Raw genomic sequence first — 23452 nt, 5'->3', positions numbered from 1 at the left:
AGGAAACTGTCTCATCAGCAGACTCTTTCCCATCACTTTCTGCCCAGAAAAATAAAATGCATCCCCAATTCAACATTCTTAACAGGGTAATACAGTATGTTCTCTCAGGCCAATAAGGGTTTTCCCTGACTCAGTTTACAAGCCAATGTGGGCTCCCTCACTTCAGGATGTGGAGAGGAGCAGAGAGAAGGCTAAAGACCAACTGGGCTCCAAGCACTTGATCCTGAGCGATAAAGAGTTGGTCTCCTGCCTCGAGATGCGGAACTACTCAAGAAAAAGGAGCAACTCGGTGAAATTGTGACCCTTTAGGTTTGGTGGAAATTAGCTGAAGATTGAGGGGATTGAGAAAGAACAGGGAGAAAAAAACAGCAGCACAGCTTCATTCACACAGACCAGATATCTTCAAGCTGCTTAATGTGCTCTGCGTTTGTTCGTATAGGTTCAAGCCTGCATTGTTTGTTAGGAAACAGAGAAAGCAGAAGATCACTGCCTATGGAGAAAAATGAATATTTCTGAACAGCTCTTCCCACCTAAAAGTGGTTGTTTTCAACATTATCCTCGGTTTTCTCCAAGAAGGAATACATCATTTTGATATTTATTCTCTAAATATAGCTGTACCCATGTGTCAGAAACGCTTGAGATTTGTTTGACTCTTACAGTATGCAAATGATATGCCTGTCATACTTCACAGCCTTATGTTAATATTTACTTTGTATGTTTGTGCTTTGTTAATTATGCAATGTTGTACACAGGATCTTCCGAACATTCCCCTGGTCATTTTTACCACGTCACTTACTGGCCCTATGTGTCATTTGTCCTCCATGTTCCTTCACTATCGTGATGCTATTTGGTTTGGGTTATTGACTGTTGATTGCTTTGTTGTTATCTATAATAAAGACTACTCGTCCTTGATGAAAGTGTTAGTTTTCGAGCTCATACAGAGCTGCATGTCAGTTTTTAAGCTCCCAGTCAACCCAAAAGCATTAGGATTCAAAGCTGGTTTGACTCTCCATACTGCAAAAAATATGAGCCAAGTGTTGTCACAACTGAATCAACCCCTTGTTCAAATATAAAATGGATTATGTCTGACACACAAGAAGAGAGATGCACAAAATCCTGTATCACACTTGTCAGTGCTGTCTGCACTTAGCTGTTCTGCACGCTGTAAGCTTACGCCTGGACCTGAGATGAAACCTAACACCAAACATAAAATATCCCTATCTTAACAAAATGAATGTTCATTTTGAATTTGAACGTTTTTAACAAGCCTTTTTCCCAGTGTTGTTTGTGTCACCAGGGGGCGATATTACCATTTTTCCCGTCTATGTGGATTACAGCATTCATTCCACATGAGGCTTGTTGGAGGATATTTGAAAAAGCACCACTTCATTGCAAATCCAAACCTTCTTGAATACAGCCCTATTGGTGATATGGTTCTAGCTCTTTAGCTGTTTAATGTGCACTTATATGATTGCAAACAGCATTTTATTTTCATAGTCAGTATCATTTTCACATTGCAAATACAGAAGAGAAGTCAACACTGTGCAGCTGCCAGAATTGATTGATTCTTCTGAATCAAGGTAAGTAAATGTTCATCATGATTAAGATTTTTTTTAAATTATGCTTCTTATTATTGCTTTGGTTGGTTTTCTTCACTGCTTACCTCCATCCATCGTCAACTGCTTTCCTGTGTACAAGGTCGGTGGGGGGCTGGAGCCAATCCCAGGTGACATCAGGCGAAAGGCGGGGTTCACCCTGGACAGGCCACCATTCCACCACAGGGCCAACACATATACAAACAACGACTCACACCTAGGGGCAATTTAGAGTCACCAATTAACCTAGAATGCATGTCTTTGGACGGCGGGAGGAAGCCACTGCTAACCTGTTAAGTTATATAGTTTATAGTTTATTAAATATTAATTTGCAGGAAGAAAGAACTGCTACAGAAGAAGCTATTAAATAAAAAAAAGGAAAAGGTAAAAGTTCAAATCAGCGAAATTTGTGTATATTTTATTCATTCCCATATTCTTAAGTGGATACGGTTAGCAATGAACACCAGCAGACTCAATTTTGATAAAACACACAAAGGACAAACAGAGCTATTTAAAAAAAATCTGATGTAGACCTGAAGAGGTGGCATCTAAATGGACAGTAAGACAGTATTTTGTTGGTCCAGGAGGTTTCTGTTTGTCAGAATGGTGCGAAAATCAATAGACTCCTGAGGTGGGTGGCTGTGCTCTGATAGGCCTACTCCTCTCTTCACTGCGGAGCAGGAAATCAGTCAAGGATATTAATCTCAACATCAGTCATGCATGGGGAACACCCCACGAGGAGAATAAGCCTGCTCATCCATGCATCTCCTAGGGGAGGTCGGGGGGTTTTGAGGAAGGGAGTTGAATGGGTAAGTATGTCAGGGTATCATCTCAGGAGATGTGATGTGGGCTGACTTCAGGCACACAGACAATAAAACCCAAACTGGAGAGGTTGGCACCATCAGAACTGAAATTTGTGCATAGCTCACTGAACCACATTATAATCCGTACTACACAAATGTCAGGCAGAGCTGACAACGGCACAGTCCAAACAGTGACCAGCCAAGAACAATACATATTTCCTGTGTGGGAAAAGAAGAAAGCTATAAGTCAATGTGATACATCTTATTGCAATCTAATCCCCCAGCCATTCTAATAAGCCACAAAAGTCACTGGAAATATTAAAATTCAGGACCAATCCATTTTCTGATTACTTACAATATGCTGTATTTCATTTTCTCTCATCATCTTTATAAAGTGTCTACTCTGACTCTCTTTTTCTACTGCTCGTACTGGGTAATCTTCCCAAGGACAAGTACAGCTGTCGAATTGCTTCCTCCACGAGGATACACCAAACTGACTGCAAGGCATCTGATCTTTCCACTCCACTGCTAATCTAATGTACCACAACTGGCAAGTGTGCTTGAGAAACATGCCAACATAGTCAATTTTAACTCGCTAATCGATGGCATAACCTAAGCTGAAAATCATGGGGTGGAATTTTAAATGAAACTCCTGAAGATACAGTAAAGGCTGAGTAGAGGCAGATCTTTAACCAATTCCATTTTCAGCTCTACTGGATCTGTTATAACTCAATGATGCTAAACCCAATATCTCTGTTGAGAAAACGTTAAATAACAGCAGAGGTTTCAGGAGAGTCAAGTCATGTCTCCCACTATTCATATGTTTGTATTTCAGAAACCTCATTGAAGTAAACTTTTCTCGCATGAAAGTTTTTTTTTTTCTGGTCATAGCAAATTTATTCCCAAACCCATTTGTTAGTCATCCATAGTCTGAAGCCATGGGGTCTTTGCTTGTCCCGGCAGCAGAGTGCAGCGTCACAACTGCAAGGCAGATGAATAGCCTTATCGTAATCTTTAGACCAGTCAGTCTGTTCTCGTATGCTTGAGAAATCATCAATGTTTATGAGGCAATCTCTTCCCAGGCAGATGAAATGACAATCACACACACTTATCTGAGAGAACAGCTACAACTACTCTTTAGTAAGATCTACTTGCAGCTTAGGGCTGGGCGATATGGCCAAAAATGTTGGTAATGATTAAAAATTTCACATCAGTCGATATTGATAATTATCACGATAAATGTCAAATCATTATTTCTTTCATGTTTAAAGGCTGATTGTTGCTCCTGAGTGAAAGATGAAGAAACCCAACAGTTAATTGTAGTTTTACACTTTTCTTTATGGTCAGAACATGACAAATACTTGATGCCAAACAGTGGATCACTTCACAAATCCGAGGTATTTTGATAAATCCAAAACAATATGAAAAAATGTTTTTTTCAGTTCCTTTTCCTCAACAAAATAAATATCTTAATGGAAAAATTTTGTGCTAACGTGCTTGTGATTCAAATTAATTAAATCAAACATTTATTGAACATTTATTGAACAATTGTCATATTGTTATTGAGGACAATTATATTGTGATCATTTTCATTATTGTTTTATTGCCCAGCCCTATCGCAGCTGTAGGAAACTCTAACAACATTAACAAATGCATCAATCCCACAATTAACAATTCATCCACAAAGCAGCCTGATAAATTTTGTTTGTTTAAAGCAACTGTTATACTGGGATTTAACTTACAAACTTTAAGGTTACCTAATGTTAGCTGCTGTAACTGACAAAGTACTGCAGAGGTAAGGCCATACATTACATAAAGTACTTTTATCCTAACTAAATATACCTGAATAGCAACATTTTACATTGTAGTGCTGGAGTTTGTTGTTAGTACCTCTATATCGATCAAACTTGCAACTTTCTCAGGTTTTGGAGTCTTCCTAATTACACATTGTGAACCTCTTAAGCCACTGGAGGGGCATGGCACACTAATAGTTTCACTGATCTGATTAATATTTATTAGATTCCAGTAAATATAAATCCTCTAACACTTCTGTATTTTGTAGAATGAGACTAGTTGGAAGAATGGAGACAATTCAAGTATTATTGTCAATAGAACTCAAAACAAGCAACCCAATTAACAACAAAGCTATGAAAGCCGACAAACCCCGCAGGCAGATACTTTGCCTGCAGGGTGCCAGTACCTTAACTAATGGCTGAAAGGCAGCGCACACCGGGGGCCAGCGGTGTCTTGTTCAGAGTAAACCGCAGGGCTGGGCCGAGGTTCAGTAAATGAGGCAAGTGCAAATATTACAAGGTGTCATCAAAGTAGAGGGGCCCTAGAGGGGAAGAAATCAAAGTAAACATATGCGGGATGGTCCAGTTTTACCCCATACAATAGTGGAGTTGTTGACAGCACTATAATAAATCACTCAAGTCTTGACAATGACTTACACTGTTAATATACTGACCTACTGAATGAACAGTAATAGTGTAGTCAGTACATCGTACATGGTACGTAGTAATATGCAGGAACATTTTCTGTTGTAACTCTTGGATAATTTTTCTATCACTATTTTTCTATATACTACTACTACTTTCTATATCTTCTTTATATTTAATGGTTACTATGTTTAGTATCAATAATTACCTTGTAAATAACAAGTCATTTCTGATTTGGTACTTTACTGTATGTTTTGTACAGACCATATTATTGGGAAAGCACTATAAGGGACAGACACATCTTACCTCACTCGATAAGTTATTTCACTTCTCCAAATGACAAGTGGCTGAAAGAATAATGTCAAACATTAGGCTCACAGTGGACACTGGACCTAGAAGAGACTAAATTGTTGAAAAGGATCATGTACCTATGGGATTAAATGTATTCTGATGGAAGTATTAATGGTAACAATTCTTTGAAACAGAGCAGCGGAAAGAAGCAGGCCGCAGCGAACAGTTGGATTTGACACTGAGCAGACACTGCACCAAACGGGCTCACCACACGGCTACAATTAAAGATAATAATACTGCCTAACATGTCGTTGTCAGAGACATGAGTGGGAGTAAAAGTCAAGCTTTTTCAGAAGTTGAATGATGTTGAAAGATGAGTGACTCATTAAATGTCAGTCCACATTGATGTGGTGTCTCCAGCATCTAAACTGCCTGACTAACCTGACAATTTTCAATCTGTAAAAAAAGTTATTTCAAAATAATCTGATAATTTTATGGAGAGATTAGTACATGAATTAGTCATGCTATAAAAGTGTCAATTTTATATGTTTGTTTCAGTCATAGATTTTGGTCAGTGATACCTAAACTGTACATATTTTGACCCAGTAAAGAAAATTAATCGTGCTAAATCCTCTTTTAGTGATAGTTATGACCTATATACTTAACGTTACATGGTTGGTTTGCCTGTATATGGAATCTTGTGATTTTTGGATGATTATTGGCTTGACTAATATGTTTCTGGCCATATCTGAGGGATGGTTGGTGTAATGATGTGCTGTTGAATAAGAAAGTTAAACTAGTCCAATTAGACTCTGAGAGACAACTTAAAAAGTAGGCTAAATCCCTGTACAACATATTTACTTCTACATTAGTATTATCCGCTGTTCCAAGATAATTACTGAACTAACTATGAAATATAGTACAAGTAAATGTAAAAAATATATAGGCCTAATGGAAGTAAAGTACAAGTACTACTCAAGTAAAGTAGCCTAAAAGGTAAATAATAAATCTTATGAGGCTTGAATAGAATAGCTGACATCTTCAGTTTTATTAGCTGTGCTTTTACTACTGTAAAAGGTCTACTGTGAAAGGGGCCCATTGTATGGAGTGAACACTTCGTGCTAGTTCAGGGTGACAACTCTCAGCTGCTACTCTCAAGCAGGGTCCGGGTTATTTGCTGCGGCATACATCAAACACGCTCTTTGGAAAAAGGCAGTACATTTAAGCTTTCAATACCTGCTCACTCTTTTGCTTCAATCCCACTGCTAGCAAACTATGCTGTTGTTAATACTACAAAAACTTGCTGCTGCCTCTGCTGCTTGCCTATTAATTCATTATCTCACCTGCTGCCAGTTGTGTCTTCAGGAAGGCTTTGTGGAGGAGTAACCGGGCCTGGCTGCTAGCCAAGGGGGTTGCCACCATCAGAGGCTCTTCATGGTGCTGCATTTGTCACCTGTAGGCCTCAAACCCAAACTTTAAGCTGAAAGGGGAGTTTTCCTGTCGTGCTGTCTGCAGCCCGGGACTACAGGCTCTTAATAAGTCGCCGAGGTTGAGTGCTTCACTTAAACAAGTTAGGTAGGCTAAATATTTTGCGCTTGTGCTAGCATATAGTTACATCTCCTGAGTCCTGTCTTTACCCTGTTCAGTCTGTTTGTGTGCTTGGCAAAATGGCTGCTGGAGTTCCTTGTGTTCACTTTCTTGGCACCTGCTAACTTCTAATTCTGCTGCAATGCTGCTATCATTTCATTTTAATTTTGTGTAAAGATCTAGAAGTGAGAAGTTCTTTTGGTTGTTATGTGGTTGGCGCATTATGGTGCTTTCATGCTATTTAAATTGTGGTGGGTTTTGAGTAAGCCTAACTAACGTTACTCATTTGACTCCAACTGTCCAATTGTGGCTATTTTCTTTTTAGCTTGTAGTTGTTGTTTTTAGGTTTTCAGGATGTAAATGTAGCTGTTGTCTTGTGCAGAGTTAATTGAAATATTATGCTCATTGTTTCCATATTGGCTTCATGGGAAACTCGAAGCCTTTTGTAGCACACAATATTTCAGCTCAAAGGAATGGGTTAATGTGACAGCTTCCTGTACTATTTTTCATGATTACATCTAAAGTGCTGATATTCAGTTCTGTAGTTTATGCTGCTGCTACACTCAGCTGCACTTATTGCCAACTTAAACGTCACATCCACATACTTAAGGTCTGCATAATATTACATAAGTAGAGATTGTGTGCTTTAAGCCATGCATTTGAGTTTAATATGCTTTAGATAATAATTATTTACTGCACAGATTACATTTGCTGGTTGCTGCATATCAGATGGATTGTTGGGCTAACATTTTTCCATCACAGTTCATTAGATTATTAGTTTATTCTCCGCAGTGTTTGGAGGTGCCTTGTAATAGCCAAATGGCAGCTCATGTCGTCCTTTAGCGGATTCTACATAATGGGGTTGCCTAATGTGATTGTCGTGGGGTGGAGTTTATTAGTGTCACTTCATTATTTCTGCGGAGTGACACCAAGGCCTGAACTCAATGAGGCCGGGCCTCACACGCAAAATACCAACCTTGTATGTTCGGCATTCATATTAATCAGTTCCATGTGAGGTGGCTGACTGAATGGTTAAGACGTGTTTCTGCACCGTTTGAACTGCTTCACAAGTGCCCCCCAGCTGGCTGCAGCGTAATGGTGGTGCTCCCTGTGCAGAACTGCATGTCTGCAAGATCGAAGACCCCCCCGAGTGGCTTTTAGAGAATCGAACAATTAATGGGGACGAAAATACATTTGTGGGCATTATGTCTTAGGCGTTTTGTACTTTATTATTTTGCCCAGGTTCTTATAATTTACGTACATATACATATCATATGTATCATGTATTAACACTTGTGCCATATGATTCTTTACACCTAGTAATGTGTTGTACATTTCTGGTATTGCTTTTTTATAAATATTTCAAACTGAACAATAATTCAGTGATTTGCATTGCAGATTTGTGTCAGTAATGGTCACTTTATTCTGCGTGTTGTACTAATAGAGCTAGTATCCCAGTAGGAGATGGTCTTTAGTCTTGTTGTGATCACATTCTCAAATGTGTCTGCTTTTTCAGTGTTTTCCTGTGAGATCAGGGAGATAAGCACAACAGTGGTGCAGCTCACAAACACAAAGAGCTATATGGTCCAAGAGCTTGTATGAACAATAGCTGGTGAATTTATAATGGATTGTTTCATTTATCATAGCAAGCCCAAGCAAGCAAACAACCTTATATGTCCAAGTGGGGAGCCTTTAGAGAGCTCATTTTCCCCAGCGTGCTGAGAAAAATGAGGTGTTTTAGCTTTAAATATAATAGCCTAGCGTTCCTGTGCAGTTGAAGGCACCTACAGGGCAGTGAGGACTGGACCGGAGCCAGACAACAACAGTAACCTTCAAAGTCTGTAGACAACAGCACAGCCTTTATTAATTGGAAGTATTCAGTAATGTTCACATTGAAACCCCTCTCATTTGTTCTTTGCTCTGTGCAGACTTGAGTAAATTTCACTTTTAATGATTATTTGATTATTTACACTATTTATGTCTATCCCATTGCAGTTTGGAAATCTCAGGTTCAGATGGTGATATTGTTATGTTTGATGCTACAAAAACTAAGGCTTGTCAGAATTTTCTGGCAGTTTTCTCACAGAGAATGGCTTTGAGGATTTGCAGTTTTTACTTATAATACTTCATTTATCATTTATGAAGTCAAATGGGTGAATTGTTGCAGACCCTTCTAGCCAAAGTTCAAAAGTGCAGCCTGAAAACAGGTATACTAGGATCTACAAAAGCTAAATATTACTCTCTGACTAACTACAGCATTCCAGCTTTATACTGTGTGTCTACTCGCAGTTTTCATCAGAAAACTTATTAAATCCTGCCCCTTAAAATACCTTTTGGGATAAAAATTTTGCTTTAAGAAACTGATTTGGACGATGAATTACTGGTGGACGGGAATCAAATGTTAAAGCTGGAATCCGGTACTTACAAATAAATGAACATCCGTTACATTCAAGTCCTTGCCAAATGAGTTCACACAATACTGATTAAGCCTCTCACCTCCAGGCAAATGTGTTTGTATTCTCAGTATAGCGCAGTTTATAAATCTGGTGCTGACAAACCGGTAGTGAGGTGTGTTTTGACAATCAGCAGTGACTAGTGTGCCATAGCTTAAGCGGGTAGCGACAGCAGCACGTGTCGACAGAGTTGTGTAATTACACTCACCATCAGAAAGGGGCGACAAAAGTTCCGCACTGCAGGTTTAAGAAACTATAGTACCAAGGCACAACGTTAGTTACATAAATGGTGAGCTTATTTAAATCTTAAGCTCCTTGTTGTGTCTTGCCTAGTCTACCTGTTTTGAGTGTAATGTACAGTAGACCTCAGATATTGAGTTACATATGTTGATGCTGCACTTCACAGAAATATCTATCTATATCAGAGATATACCAAATAAAAATGAGACATTTTACTTGGCTGTTCTTTGATTTAAATGTGTGCAACCTGTTTAGTTCCCTGTAGGATATCCTCCCACTGTAGTGCTTGATTTTTATCCAACAAATCCTGGTGTAAACACCATAAACAAAACAATTCGCATGCACAGACACAAAGAATCAGACAAAAATACATTTCAGATGAGCAAAGCAACATAAGATGGGTGCACGGAGTTGAAGATTTGCACCTCTGAGGCTTGAATGTGACCAAGAAGGGCCGGATAACTCCAAGACAAAATACAACGTCCTTTTAATCCCCATCCATTCGCTACATCTCATACAGTAAGAACATGAACGACAGAGGGCAACATACAGAGTCCAGTCACTGAGCATATACTGCAGAGAGCAACTTCCCAACAAAAACACAAAAGTCCACTATGTTCCCGGAGCTGTCTTTGTGGAGGAAGTCTTTGATCTCTCAATGCGTAGGGACATGCAGTGAAATTGCTGGAGAGAGAACACAGTGTGTACAACTCCGTTTGCAGACTGCTGCTAATTCACAGTTAGGTTTGAAAAGTGCACACAAGGTACTGATCTCGTAAGTAGCTCGATGAATATTATCTCTACTGTACATCTTTAAATACCATAACACGTAGTGTTACAGAGATCAGTGTAAGACAGCGGTACTTATCAGATGTAAAAATAAATGACATGACATATCAATATTCACAAAAACGATTGGAATTGATTTCACAATATCTACAAATTCACAACTCGGTAACACTATTCTGAGCAAATAGAATTGTTGCCATTTAGTTTATAATACTCTGTTCAGCATATCTATTTGTCTACGGCTTTCTACCCATCAAGAGATTTGCGTCATTGCTGTAGAGGTTATGTCGTATAAAACATATAATATTTAATGCTGTACTAGCATAAATATATTCCTATAGTAATTTACTCTTAATATACTGTGGCTTATAGGATGGCATGTTTCTGCTGAAGTTAACTCTGGCCCTGTGAGGAAAAGATTTACCACAAGAATAACACAATCCTAACCAAAGCTAAATGGCAACAATACAGTAGAGTCTTGGTGTTTATCAAAACCCTGCAGGAATGAAGATAATAAAAAAAATAAAAATAATAATCCTGAATTACCACAAACTCTTGACCTGTTGTACATGCAAACTCGTCAAACTACTGTTTTATTACAGTTTCTTCTTTTAAAGTTGATCGTTCATATCTTATTTTTGCATTACTGCATGTTTTGTTTGTTATGGCCATCAGTGTAAGCAGTTTGGATGATTGCGATTCTACTGTAGTTCAGCCGCAGAGGGCAGAGGTTGTGTTTGTGGCTCTGTAAGTGTCTTTTCCCCCTTTGTTTTAAAAAAAAAAATGTTTTTGTTACCCACAGATGCATACAGATCAGGAAATGGGTCAAAGTGTTCGTCTGACGCAAAGACTTAAATATGAATATACAGTATAATGACTTATATAATGAGATTATGAATGATAAAGTATAGATTACATTCCAAAGTAATACCACAGATGAAATGGATCAAACAAATTATGTGTCTTTCTATAAATATTTTGGTCATATACATTTATGGGGCACATCGCTATCTTGTCAAGAATTGTATAAATCTGTTGAAGTATTGATAGATTTTTACGAGTTACTCATAAAAGTCCTTTTTCAATGTGGATGGGATTAAAATGGATTATTTTAGTCTGAACACGCATGAACTTGCCATGTGAAAGCATCTTTGGTCACCGCATTTTACAAGATTTATGCGTTGTGTCACTCAGGGACGACTGTATTTGAGGCAAATTATTTCACAAACGCAACTGAAATACTTTGCGACTGCTGCTTCTCATAACTACCTTCAGTACCTCGATCTCATTACTCAGAGGAATCATGCATAAACATTAGGGCTCTGTGTCATTAGATCCGGAATTAGCTGCCGCCAGCAGGCTTTAAACACCCTCAGCAGATGTGTATCAAGAATCAGTTTATTTGAGACAAAATGATAAAAATCAAGTCGTGGTGAGACGTGGTGTCTCACAGTAAACCATACTCTGATTGTGGTTTTGAACAATATGTGGAAGTATTAAACATTTTAAATGCTCTACTGGTTTGTAATTTAACGTGACACACAAAATTTACCAGGTCCTCACGAATCTCATCCAGAGTTTATAGTATTTTTATCATGTCGGCCCAGTTCTTGTCTGAGAAAATAATGTGTTTATTGTTTTGAATCTGAAAATGGTTTACAAGGAGAAAAATAATGCTGTTCCATTTGTGTTGCAAGTCTCTGGATGTCTGTAATGAACAACAATGTGTCCTCAAAGGTCTCTATGGTCCACATGCTTGTGTGGGATGAAAACCTTTGACACGTGTTTTGATTGGTGGTAGTGTCTAATTAACAACAATTGAAATTTTCTTTTTAAATCACTGCAAGAGTTGAGTTGGTGAGACTGTTGCCACCTATCACAACTTTTAAGCTTGAACAATAGGGAACAACAAAACAGAAATTATCCTTTATTTTGTTATATCTTTGCTGAACCTGGATTACTCATTTGAAATGTGATCTAAAGTTTGAAAAAATATGTAATTGTGATTATTTTGACTGATATTGCAGTTGTGATATGATTTGAGATCTTGGGAGTAAAAGATCATTTTTGCATTTAAAAACAAGGATCTGTACCAAAGGTTCTTAGATATGTAGGTCAGGACATCTCTGCTGCGTGACAATATATACTTTAAAATGGTATTTTGACACACACACGGCTTTTAACAAATATTGCGCCTCCTGTGATTCGAAAACTGCGGGTTGCCATATTGCGATTTCAATAAGATTTTGATTAATTGTTCAGTCCTAGATCTAAATGTATTTTCCAAGGTGGGAACTAAATTTAAGATTTGTAGTTATTTTGGCCAAGCATCTTCATGCATGTATACAAGCAGACTTCCCTTTTCCACATTTTGTATTGTAACATTTGTAACGGAAATGGATGAAGAGCCGGCTCTGTGTGTGTGTTTGTGTGTGTTACACTGAATTTACCCTAAAATCTGTGCGCTCCAAATGAGGGTAAAAACACTTTCAGAACTCTGTGCCAAATGTAAATTGTTATCATCACATCAATATGCACAAATAATTGGAGTTTAAGTGTGTTTATGCAAATGTTGCTGGGGGTATGAGTAGGTAATTGATGAGTAGATGGGATGAACTACAGAAACATTGATACTAAGCCCTATTTTAGTGTGAAACACACCATTATTGGAGATTGCAGACATACATGTGTACAGATTGTCATGCATTAACATATGACTGATACATTGTACATGGTTTGTGTTATTAACACACCTTTTTAAAGAGGCCACGACACAGTTCACTCATTCTCCTATGGTTAACCACTGAAGATACATTTTGAAGATATGCACTGCATGTTGGGAGCCCAGTTTTCATCAAAAAGTCTAGAATTAAGATAATGCAAAATATCCAGAGTGCATCCAGCAAAAAAGCAACAGAAATTGCTTTAGAATCATATAGCATCTGTATAAACACGAACCAAATTCCACACATAAAAAAAAATACAGATGTCTTTTAACAAACGGAAAACAAAAGTTGGAGACAGTTGCCACAGCTGGAGACTAATCTGATTTGCAAAACATCACTAACTTGTTGGAAAGATAATCAGCTTTACCATTAGTTTGTTCTTGAGTGTGATCACAACGATTACATTTAATTTATTATTTCACTGCTGGAGAAATCAGTTAATATTTATCGTTTTACTGATTTGATAGCATGTTGCAGTATAATAGTCTTCAGTGACGATTCAGTGCTTCCAACATTTGTTTAGAAAAACTGTATGACTGTGACAAAATGGCTTTTGTTGTCTACTTTAAAACACAAAACGGTACAGCATATGTAGACAATCAAATCAACACCACTATACTTTACACAATAAAGTATAAAAGGGCAAAAGTACAACATGAATCTAAATCTTGCTTATGACGAGGCAGAAAGGCAGAAAACTCATAACGGAGCTAAAAACGGCTACACTGACTGATGCAAAAACAAAAAAGAAATAAAAAAAAAAAGAAATAAAGGCACCAGGGTGCCTGACCATGATATACTGAAAGAACGAGTGTCTGGTGTTACGTAATGTATAAAACATCTAGTGTTATTTGCATTTCCATGGAAAATGTAATTCAGAATTCAACTTCAGTCTGAGGTAATGGTGGTAGTTTGTTTTGACTGCTCGGCTCATGGAGACGCCACACCATGAGCCAAAACATAAATGCACATAATAATTGTTCTGGACTACGCTGGATCCTTTAATCTCTTTGTTTCATCTTTTCACAGGCAGAGGTCTGCTAACCTTCTAAACTAATGGGCAATTTTACACTCGGTGCCCATGCCCATGGGCCGTGGGTGGGGGCACAGCCACATACTGCAGCGCATGCAGCCTGTGGACACCAGTTTGCATGTAAAATGCACACTGACCACTGTGCATATGCGTGCTGTTAATGCAAGTGTGAGGGTGTCAAAGCCTTTTTCTTTATCATGTTTGTATTCACCAAGGCACATAGCTTCTCTGTTGATGAACATACTCAGCCAGTTAAAACAACAAGAGCCACTGGACTAGAAAATGTACAGGCAGCCACACGGGACGCGAAAACAATTCCAGTTGATACTGCATTGGGTCTGCTGAGATTCAGCGTGAGCTAAAGGCCAGACAGCGACTTTTATTAACGATGTTCCTATGGAACTATACAGGCTGCCCCCGGTTAACGGAGCACAGTAAAGCAACCTAGGAATGACTCTTCTGGCATTTTCTGATACATCACTGTGTGTCTCTGTGTGTGTGTGTGTGTGTGTGTGTGTGTGCGTGCGTGCATGCATGTTGTTAACTCGATGGATGTGTCAGAACCTTATCATTGGTAATGAGCTACAATGACAACTTCAAAGGCATGCTTGCTCTAACTTATTACAAGCAAAGCGCAAACATGTCAAAACATAGTGAAAACACATTTTGACTACTCTACAAAACCGCAAGCATCAAGATACAGCAAAGGAACACTTGGATACTCACAACAGGGAACAGGGCCAGAGCTAAGTGTGCAGGGGGGTGAAAAGAAAACGCTACACAAACACAGTCTGATGTGAGAATGTGCTCCCTCCAAGGTCCACTATTATAGATGAATCTACTGTATGTTAAAATTTGCCATCCATCTACACAGACGTGCAAAATATCAAACTGTCAAGGAAGGACAGACACATGAAACGCACGCGCACACACACACACACACACACACACACACACACAAAGATGTGATGGACTTGGCCTCCTGCAAACCGTTCTACCTTCCAAACCAGATCAAGCTTAACATTTGGTCAAATTCAGTTTAGGTTGTTTGCCTTCATGATAGCGGGCTTTCTGTTGACATATGTGGCCCAGTAGCCTAAGTTGAAGATGAAGAACAGAACTGGGAAAATGATGCGCGATATCTTGTCCACTTTGCTGACACGGTTGTAAGACTTCCTGGCCTCCATGTAGGGGTCGTCCATTTTATGGAGATAGGGGTGTTTAGCCGATGCTCCGGGGGCACTCTTGGAAATGGTCGTCAAACCTTGGTCTTTCGCTACGTTGATGGCGTAGGTGGTTCCAACAATGTTGAAGGTGTTGTTTGCCTTTTTGGACAGAGTCGCAGATTCTCTTCTCTGAAAAGGAAGAAGGCAGTAAAGTAAAGGTTGTCAGGAGCGAAGCACCAGACTCAACAATACTTCCATTTGAACTCATAAAGAGGAAATAGAAGCAACACCACGAGACACGACACACACAAGAACAAAACAAAAGCCTAACCATATCTTTAATCCTGGCCATGTTAGCCTGAAACGGTTCCTGAAAAGAAAAGTAGAAAAGAAAAAAAGTTTACCAATTATATTAAAATTACCCAACTTACATACTCTATTCATCAGTATCTAGCTGGAAGTACTTTTGAACATTTTACACTATAAATATTGTCAATTAAAATCTGCATCATACAAATCTGGATTGCAGAAAAAAAAAAGGTCATGATAAAAATTCATGACAAAATGATCAGGCTGCTAAAATTAAGAGTGCGGAAATAGGAACAGTTTATATTTTGCATCACTGCAGAACCAGGCCGGACTGGCATCTGATACTGCTAACAGTAGCAGCACAGAGCAGGATTAGAAACAAAGCAGAATAACAGTGCCCGAAAACATGTCTGACAAACTGTATCAATGAGAGCAGCCGGGCCTCTTCAGGCAAACAGCTTGCGATAAAACAAACACGACAAAGGCTGAGCGTGATCAAGCTGGCTGGAGAAACTGCCTTCTTCCTACAACTAGAGAGACATCATTACTGTCTTTCATATTGAATTCGCACAGGGAGACAGGGTTTTATTTGCTAAATTGGTACACTCACATAGCTAAACTCTGCTTAAAAGAGTACAGTGAATGCTAAATGTGAGAGAACAAGTCTTCTTCACACCCTTCATCCCTACTGTGGCCACTTTTATAAGATCCGCAGCAAAACCTAAGCGATGTTGGTTATGTCACAGTGTTTCACTTTCAGTGCTCACTGTTTTTGCTTTAGCTTTGAGCCCAGCTTTAATTTGTGCTCTACTTTTTCAGCTTCATTTAATTTTCCTTCCTTTTTCTTTGACTCCCATCTTTTTAAATTAGCATAACTAATGTCCCCTCTTTCCACTCCTACAAAATGCTTCACGGTGGATCTCTTTCTGCACAGAGCTCATCGCCGACTGTTTTGTTTGGTCTTTATCCTCAATTTTCACAAGCACTCACAAATGGAGGCAGAAAAATGGTTTTACATGTGAGGAGACATGTGCTCTGTTTGTTCAGGGTCTGAACTAGCCCATCTTGTCACTATTATGCACAAGGAGACCACTTAATGTCAAATGTGACAAGCAGTGGAATAATATGCGCAGTAGGGAGCACAAAGATGTTAGGTCATTCTTTCCGAAGTGATGGAAGCAGCGGGATTGAGGAGGAAACATGTACAGCGTGATCAATGTTTGCTCCTCAAGTGAGCAGGACAACATGCGGGAACGATCATTCAAACGTCTCAAAAACAGCAACGTTTGTGGAGAACTCACAAAGCTGACTGCATTAAACTGAAGAGCCACTGCCTGAAGGGGTCTATTTCAAGTCAATTAATACAGGGAGAGAGAGAGTCGCACTCATGCCCCTGGATAACCAGATACTTTCCCAGGATATCGATTCCTCCACATCTAACACCACCATGAGCCTCCTCTATCACAGCGATGGCTTACATCAGCAGGAAAGGCGAAGACTACTATAATGTGCCTCATGACCTTAATCATAGCCCCCTAAACTCTTCAGTCCTTGGCATTAAGGATGTTCTTTGCACAGTAACCTGCCAAACGAGCCAAGCAAAGTAATTTTCTGTCGCTATTTAGCTTGGCTGGCCTCTGCAGTAATTTATATAGTCTAATTATTGAGGAAACCATATGTGGCGTTGGGCTGTGTGCATGTTTTTATGAACACGATGTGACACAGCACATAATTTGCTTCCAGCCAAAGATTCTTGCACAAGTCATTTAGCTAGCTGCAGGAACAAATACCCCCTGAATACAATACATCTACTGACCTTGCCTGTGTAACTTCTGCAAATTGTTGCATCAGAATTTCTTTATGAGTGTGATTAAGTATCCTCGGGGTAATTGTGCCGCGCTGTGTCTTGCTGTTTGGAGCTCAGTGTGTGCATGTGTGCGGGTAACTGAACCTTGTGACAGCCTGTCCCTGTCCAAGATTGGAGATGAGGTGTTGGCATATTTAATAGCTTCAAGTATGTGAGCATTTGGGTGTATGAGGGTGCAGACTGTGTTTAGGGAGCCAAAGTGTGTGTGTGTGTGTGTGTGTGTGCGCATGCGCGCATGCTTTTGTTTTTTTTGGTTCCTCCCAACACTTATTAATTCCTTTTACTTGTTCCTGTGTTTCTTTTTCACTTGTTATACTGCAACACTGAACAGACTAAATCCCTGCATCCAGGGTGCTAATATGCAATAAAAGGTTTAGGATTTTTAATCCAATATAACCACTCCATCTTGCTATATTACAAATTCATTTGTAGCAGAGACATTTTAGAGCAGAAATGCCACTCAGTCACGTCCTCAATACAACTATGGGGAAAGCCCGACGGGGGCCCCGACGGGTTATTCCGTCCCTCCCGCTAGAAAGCCAATTGTCTGCTTTTAACAGCCAAAGCGGGAAACATATTTCAGCCAATCGTGTGGTTCCACTGACCTAAGGGTCTGTTTTACTTTTACTGCGCATGCATGGAAGAGGCGACGCATGCGTAGTAGAAGTATAACCGGTCGGGAAAAATGCTTTTTAAACCTTATTTTACTGCTCTTCTATTCATGTAGTTTTATGTCCCGGTGACCTGTGAAAGTGCAGTTCTGGCTCTCTCCCCATTCATTCAGATAGGAGCCTGGTCTTGTTGGTCCGAAATAGCTGCCCGGAGGCGTTGCCAAGATGACGGCCGAGTGGCATGACTTGCCTATAAGGACTTTGTTCGTAGTGATGGCAGTCAGAAGAAGCTTGGTTCTGTTCCCCTGGAGTACACCAAATTTCCATATTGTAGCTACAAAAACAAAAACTTAGCAACTTCCCTGCTCAGTAAAGTTGGTAGCAGTGTGGTGCTGAAATGTGACGCCTAGGGATTGATGATGATGATGACAGGCTGTGGCTCCTCGGTTTTCTAAAACCATTGTGTTAAAATGTCAGTAAACGTAGTCACTTGAGTTCCAGCAGTGAAGCCCACAGCACAATGAGCCAGTGCTCCTGCGTCTGCTGATGAAACCAGCATATATCTAACACTGTAGTGTCCAATCATGTGTCACAGAGTGGCAAGAATATGCAAGCTTTCAGTTCACCCAAACTCCCTACCTGCTCATTTCTGTAATAAGCACACCTTTAGCGAGCGAGGGGAGAGATAATTAGGTGGATCGCCTGTCAAACAGAATGTTAGGTAACAAAAAAAAAAAGAAAATGGCGCAGAAGCTCCATAATCAGCAAAGTAAATTTAGTGCTCGTTGACTCGTCTACAGCTCACCATTTCAGTCCTAAAAAAGATGGAGCCTGGGGGCGATGAAGTCATCGTTTGGTTCCAGTAAGAGTGGTGGCTGAAACCCAGCCTCTGATGACTGAGGGATGGTATTTTCAAAAGGACTTCCTGAGCTAAAAAGGGAAATACTCTTGTTATATGTTCTCTTCCTATAGGTGCCTTTTTATCTTATATGTCAGTATATTAAAAGGGGAATAAGCATGTGTAGTCTGCTTTCCAGTAGTTCATTCTAGCAGGGAGTGTTATGGGAGTGTCACGTCTCCCTCTGTGACCCCATTCTTTTTTATCTATCATGACAACTGCATGCTCAGCACAGCCCCCGAGAACGTAGCCCAGGCTGTTGCCATTAAGATGAGGCATCAAAAGGGGAGAGAGAGAGAGAGAGAGAGAGGGAAAAAAAGGGAAAAAGAGAGAGAAATCCTCCGCCCTGCTGCAATGTAACGCTGCAAATTATCCTCACCGACTGAAAAGTTCTGTGGCAGCAAAATATGCATTTCTGCCAATCACTCAGAGGACCAAATGTCAGGCTATAAAAAACTGGAAAGGCTGTACTGATTGTGTCAAACAGTTTGTACATTAGTAGCAGAAAATAGATTCAGGGCCCTGTCTGTCGCAGTAGAAGAAATGTATTTCTCCCTATGTTGTGTTTGTGGCTGATAGAAATATTCCAGCATTTTATGTGCCAGCAGCACTTTAATAACAACTGCTACCTAGCCACTGTTTATTACTAGGACAGTTTCCTAATGTTTCAAATGTGATTGACAACACAAAATGCAGGAGGCCACCCTTTTAATGTAGTTTTACTTCTTTTGTAAAGTGCCACTGTTCATATGTGCTGATCCATTTAGAAAATAAAAATGCTTCAGGAATAGATTCATTATACTTAATTTAGCTGTACAATTAGTAATTTGCCATAGCCTGGCCTATGTTATCTTTGAGCTTTTCTTTGTTTGTTTTAACGCTTTTTTGTTGTGCTGCTGTCATGACCAGGTTTCTCTTAAACATGAGTTTACAAACTCAGAATAAAAGGAAAAGAAAAGCAAGTAGTTCAATATAAAGCAAAGTAATGACAGAATACATTTTCTCACTTCTGTTTCTAACCTCCAAAATGCATATCTATGGTGGTTTTCGCTAGCTCTCAGTAGTCAGCGTGACTTTGTAAACCCCACATGCACATTGTACACAAAATCTTATTTTATGCTATTCTTTGACATCTTTTCAGCACCATGTGAGGATCTACTAAAGTAACTGATTTAAAAAAAAACATATGGGCAAACAATTATTAATAATTATTATTTCATAGGTGTAAATATATATATTTTGTGAGAGGAGGAAAAGTCCATTTTCTACTTCTCTGCACTGTCAATCAAACACCTTATTCTATCAATCATTTGAGCCATTCGTAAATTAGAAAATAATTCATATGTTCCTTTCATTACTGGAACAAATGTGCCTCTTTGAAGCAATCCAAAGTGAATTTGTGTTTCATACGTTCAGCTCAGAACCAAGTGCTTTAATTTCCCTCATTGCTTCCCGACTCATGGCTCTAATCAATTTCATTTGATGTGATCAGCTATAAAACATCACAGAAATCATGGTAAATTTAGGCGCTGGGGTTATCATGAGGAACTTATCAAGTTTAATTTATGTGAGTCCTTCAGAGAAAAGCGTCTTGTTAAGACCCCTGTATTATCCAAATAATCAACACACAAAAAACGACTGTGATTAAAATGCTCAGTACTTTCCTACCTTGAGGTGAACTCACACACTGTCCTATATCCTCATGAACACACAAACAGCCCAGACTATTGACAAATTAAAGATGTTTAAGCTGTGTTTTATAAGATTTCATGCTTAAAATAAAAATGTCAGCCTCAGGTGCTTTGCTGTAAATAATGCACACACACTTTTTAATCAGTGTGTCTATAATGTGCAGACTAGATCTAAGGAAGCCATCTTTTCTGGGGAGAATGAGCCTACACTGACTGTAGGATGAGTTTTGAACATATGCTGCCGTCATAAATCAGGGCCAGTGTCTCTGGGAGTTTACCTCTGCTTCTGCTCTCACTGTTCCGCCCCGCTGTCCCTGTTCCATTTGGCTGTTAATGAATAAATAAAATCTCTCTGTATAGTCTTTATAAAGTACTCCTGGCCGCTTTAAGGAGGGAACTTTCTATCAGTGTTTCCAAAGTGCAATTTGCCCTCATCGCTCCTCCAGTGTAAGATGAGGACTTACTGAGTAACTTGTAGAATTTTTAACTAGGTTATCGAATCAAAAGACCAGGAATAATTTATCTGAAGTTTAATAAGCAGAAAGAGCAGAGAGAGACTCCTTTCTGAAAAATGGTGTTGCTTTTTGTTTTTTAGGATGACATGTTTGTGATCATCAACGTTGGTGCAGCACCAGAGTGCAGGCGTTTCATATCCATTCATTAAAAAAAAGTAAATAAGAATCACTCACCCTTATTTCCATGCCCTCTTTTTTCCCATCCCATGCCCAGCTGCGCTTGGTGAAGTAGTTGACTGTGGCAAACTCAATCAAGGCAGAGAAGACAAAGGCATAGCACACAGCCATGAACCAGTCCATGGCTGTGGCATAGGCCACCTTAGGAAGGGAGTTTCTAGCACTGATGCTCAAGGTGGTCATGGTTAGGACAGTGGTGACCCCTGTGGATGAAATGAAAACATCAGTAAACAGATTCTTTTTTTTAAACAAACTTAAACTTAGAAACAAACACTTAGTTATTAGTATTATTTCAAGCTAAAAGAAAACAACAACTCTGTAATATCACAGTCTGTCTACCGTAAAACGAAACTCTTTGCCTAAATACCATGACAGCACCTGATCAGAAATCACCCGGTGTTCTGCCAGCGGACCACAGACGAGGTAACAGCAACTTTAGAATTTAACTGAAATCATGATTGATTGTTGAGTTGAAGGCTAGCCAAAGTAAGCCGCAGCTGAAAATGTTCACATGTGCGTTTGTCCTTGTTGGGCCGTGAGTTTGGGTTGTAACGTCACACTCATGAGTTAACTGGGTGTCGGGGGGCTGCACCTTTTAGTATAACTTGTATAGCACTCGGGTGATGTTTCTCTTGGTAAAGCAGTTGTCTGGTTGTTGGGCTGATTTTTGCTGTATGACACTATGAATTTCATAGCCACAGCTAAAGTACTTCTTAAACGACGCATCGATGAAATAATTTATAGAAGCTTCAAGTACTAAAATCATCATTAGCTGCAGCCCTAGTGCATAAACACTAAGTATGCTGCATCATCACAGATGCCCTTGTCCTAGTCTATTAAAAACCATGTCAATAAGACCCAAGTTGTAAAAAATCTAAATGTCCTTTTACCTTAAACACAAGCAGAGACTATTTTCCTGTACATTGTACATTTATTGCAAGCCATCTCAGTTGCACAGTTATATTTAAAGGTTGGCTATACTGAAGACTTAAATTACAACACGTGACAGTGAAAACATAACTCGATCTACTGAAATGAATTACTCGTGGTCTTTACATTTGGTGCTGCTGGGAATGAAATGTGGGTCAGACAATGGTCACCCATCCAACCACATAAGAGCAATCACTCCATCTGGTCCAACCTATGTCATCTGATTAAAAATAGAAACACAGTGAGCTCTAAAAATTATTATTGTGTTGCAGAACAGGGAGGTCAACTCATTTGAGTGACTCATAGCTGAGAAATTAGAATTTATGACAAAAAGATTGATATGGGCCTAACCATTCACTTTTCTAAGGACAGATTGATCTGATTTCTGGTACTGCATTTTGCATAACATGACTCTGTTCCCACATTTTAACTGTGTGCTATGTTTCTATTTAATTAGGGTATTCATCACAGAGGAAAGGTAGTCTTCATTAGCACATTGTTTGCTGATTAATTGCTGTTGGATAAATGTGAGGATGTGGAGGTGCTTGTAATATCAATGAGACCTTATGGGATCATTTCGGTATTTTTAAACCTGGGCACTATTTTCACATATTTTGGAGTCGAAATGATCAGAAGGTACAAAATGTTTTGGTTGCAGTGGCTGCAACATATTTTTAAACCCCAGATACAGTGAGGAAAATAAGTATTTGAACACCCTGCTATTTTGCAAGTTCTCCCACTTAGAAATCATGGAGGGGTCTGAAATTGTCATCGTAGGTGCATGTCCACTGTGAGAGACTATTTATTTGTATGATACAGCTGCAAATAAGTATTTGAACACCTGTCTCTCAGCTAGAATTCTGACTCTCAAAGACCTGTTAGTCTGCCTTCAAAATGTCCACCTCCACTCCATTTATTATCCTAAATTAGATGCACCTGTTTGAGGTCATTAGCTGCATAAAGACACCTGTCCACCCCATACAATCAGTAAGAATCCAACTACTAACATGGCCAAGACCAAAGAGCTGTCCAAAGACACTAGAGATAAACTTGTACACCTCCACAAGGCTGGAAAGGGCTACGGGGAAATTGCCAAGCAGCTTGGTGAAAAAAGGTCCACTGTTGGAGCAATCATTAGAAAATGGAAGAAGCTAAACATGACTGTCAATCTCCCTCGGACTGGGGCTCCATGCAAGATCTCACCTCGTGGGGTCTCAATGATCCTAAGAAAGGTGAGAAATCAGCCCAGAACTACACGGGAGGAGCTGGTCAATGACCTGAAAAGAGCTGGGACCACCGTTTCCAAGGTTACTGTTGGTAATACACTAAGACG

At 39.4% G+C, this 23452-nt stretch overlaps 1 protein-coding gene and 1 long non-coding RNA gene across 2 annotated transcripts in view; both read right to left on the bottom strand.

Annotated features, from left to right (window-relative positions):
• Positions 1-1997: 1997 nt before the first annotated feature.
• On the bottom strand, positions 1998-6898 carry LOC123963655. The gene is made up of 4 exons (XR_006823235.1): positions 6471-6898; positions 5143-5183; positions 4599-4733; positions 1998-2617 (listed from the first exon to the last, which is right to left on the bottom strand). It is a non-coding gene; the product is annotated as an uncharacterized LOC123963655 (long non-coding RNA).
• Positions 6899-9877: 2979 nt separating this feature from the next.
• LOC123963782 (gamma-aminobutyric acid receptor subunit alpha-3) overlaps positions 9878-23452 on the bottom strand; it is a 14870-nt gene continuing 1295 nt past the window's right edge. The window contains exons 2-4 of the mRNA XM_046040826.1: positions 21187-21392; positions 15453-15491; positions 9878-15310 (exon numbers count right to left, since the gene is read on the bottom strand). Coding sequence (XP_045896782.1) covers positions 14990-15310; positions 15453-15491; positions 21187-21392 — 566 coding nt within the window. The 3' untranslated portion in view covers positions 9878-14989. The remainder of the gene's footprint in view (positions 15311-15452; positions 15492-21186; positions 21393-23452) is intronic.

The sequence above is a fragment of the Micropterus dolomieu genome, linkage group LG23 (assembly GCF_021292245.1).
Source record: "Micropterus dolomieu isolate WLL.071019.BEF.003 ecotype Adirondacks linkage group LG23, ASM2129224v1, whole genome shotgun sequence".
In the NCBI taxonomy this organism is placed as follows: domain Eukaryota; kingdom Metazoa; phylum Chordata; class Actinopteri; order Centrarchiformes; family Centrarchidae; genus Micropterus; species Micropterus dolomieu.
The sequence above is the reverse complement of the archived record's forward strand: the minus strand, read 5'-3'. Positions and strand labels throughout refer to the sequence as shown.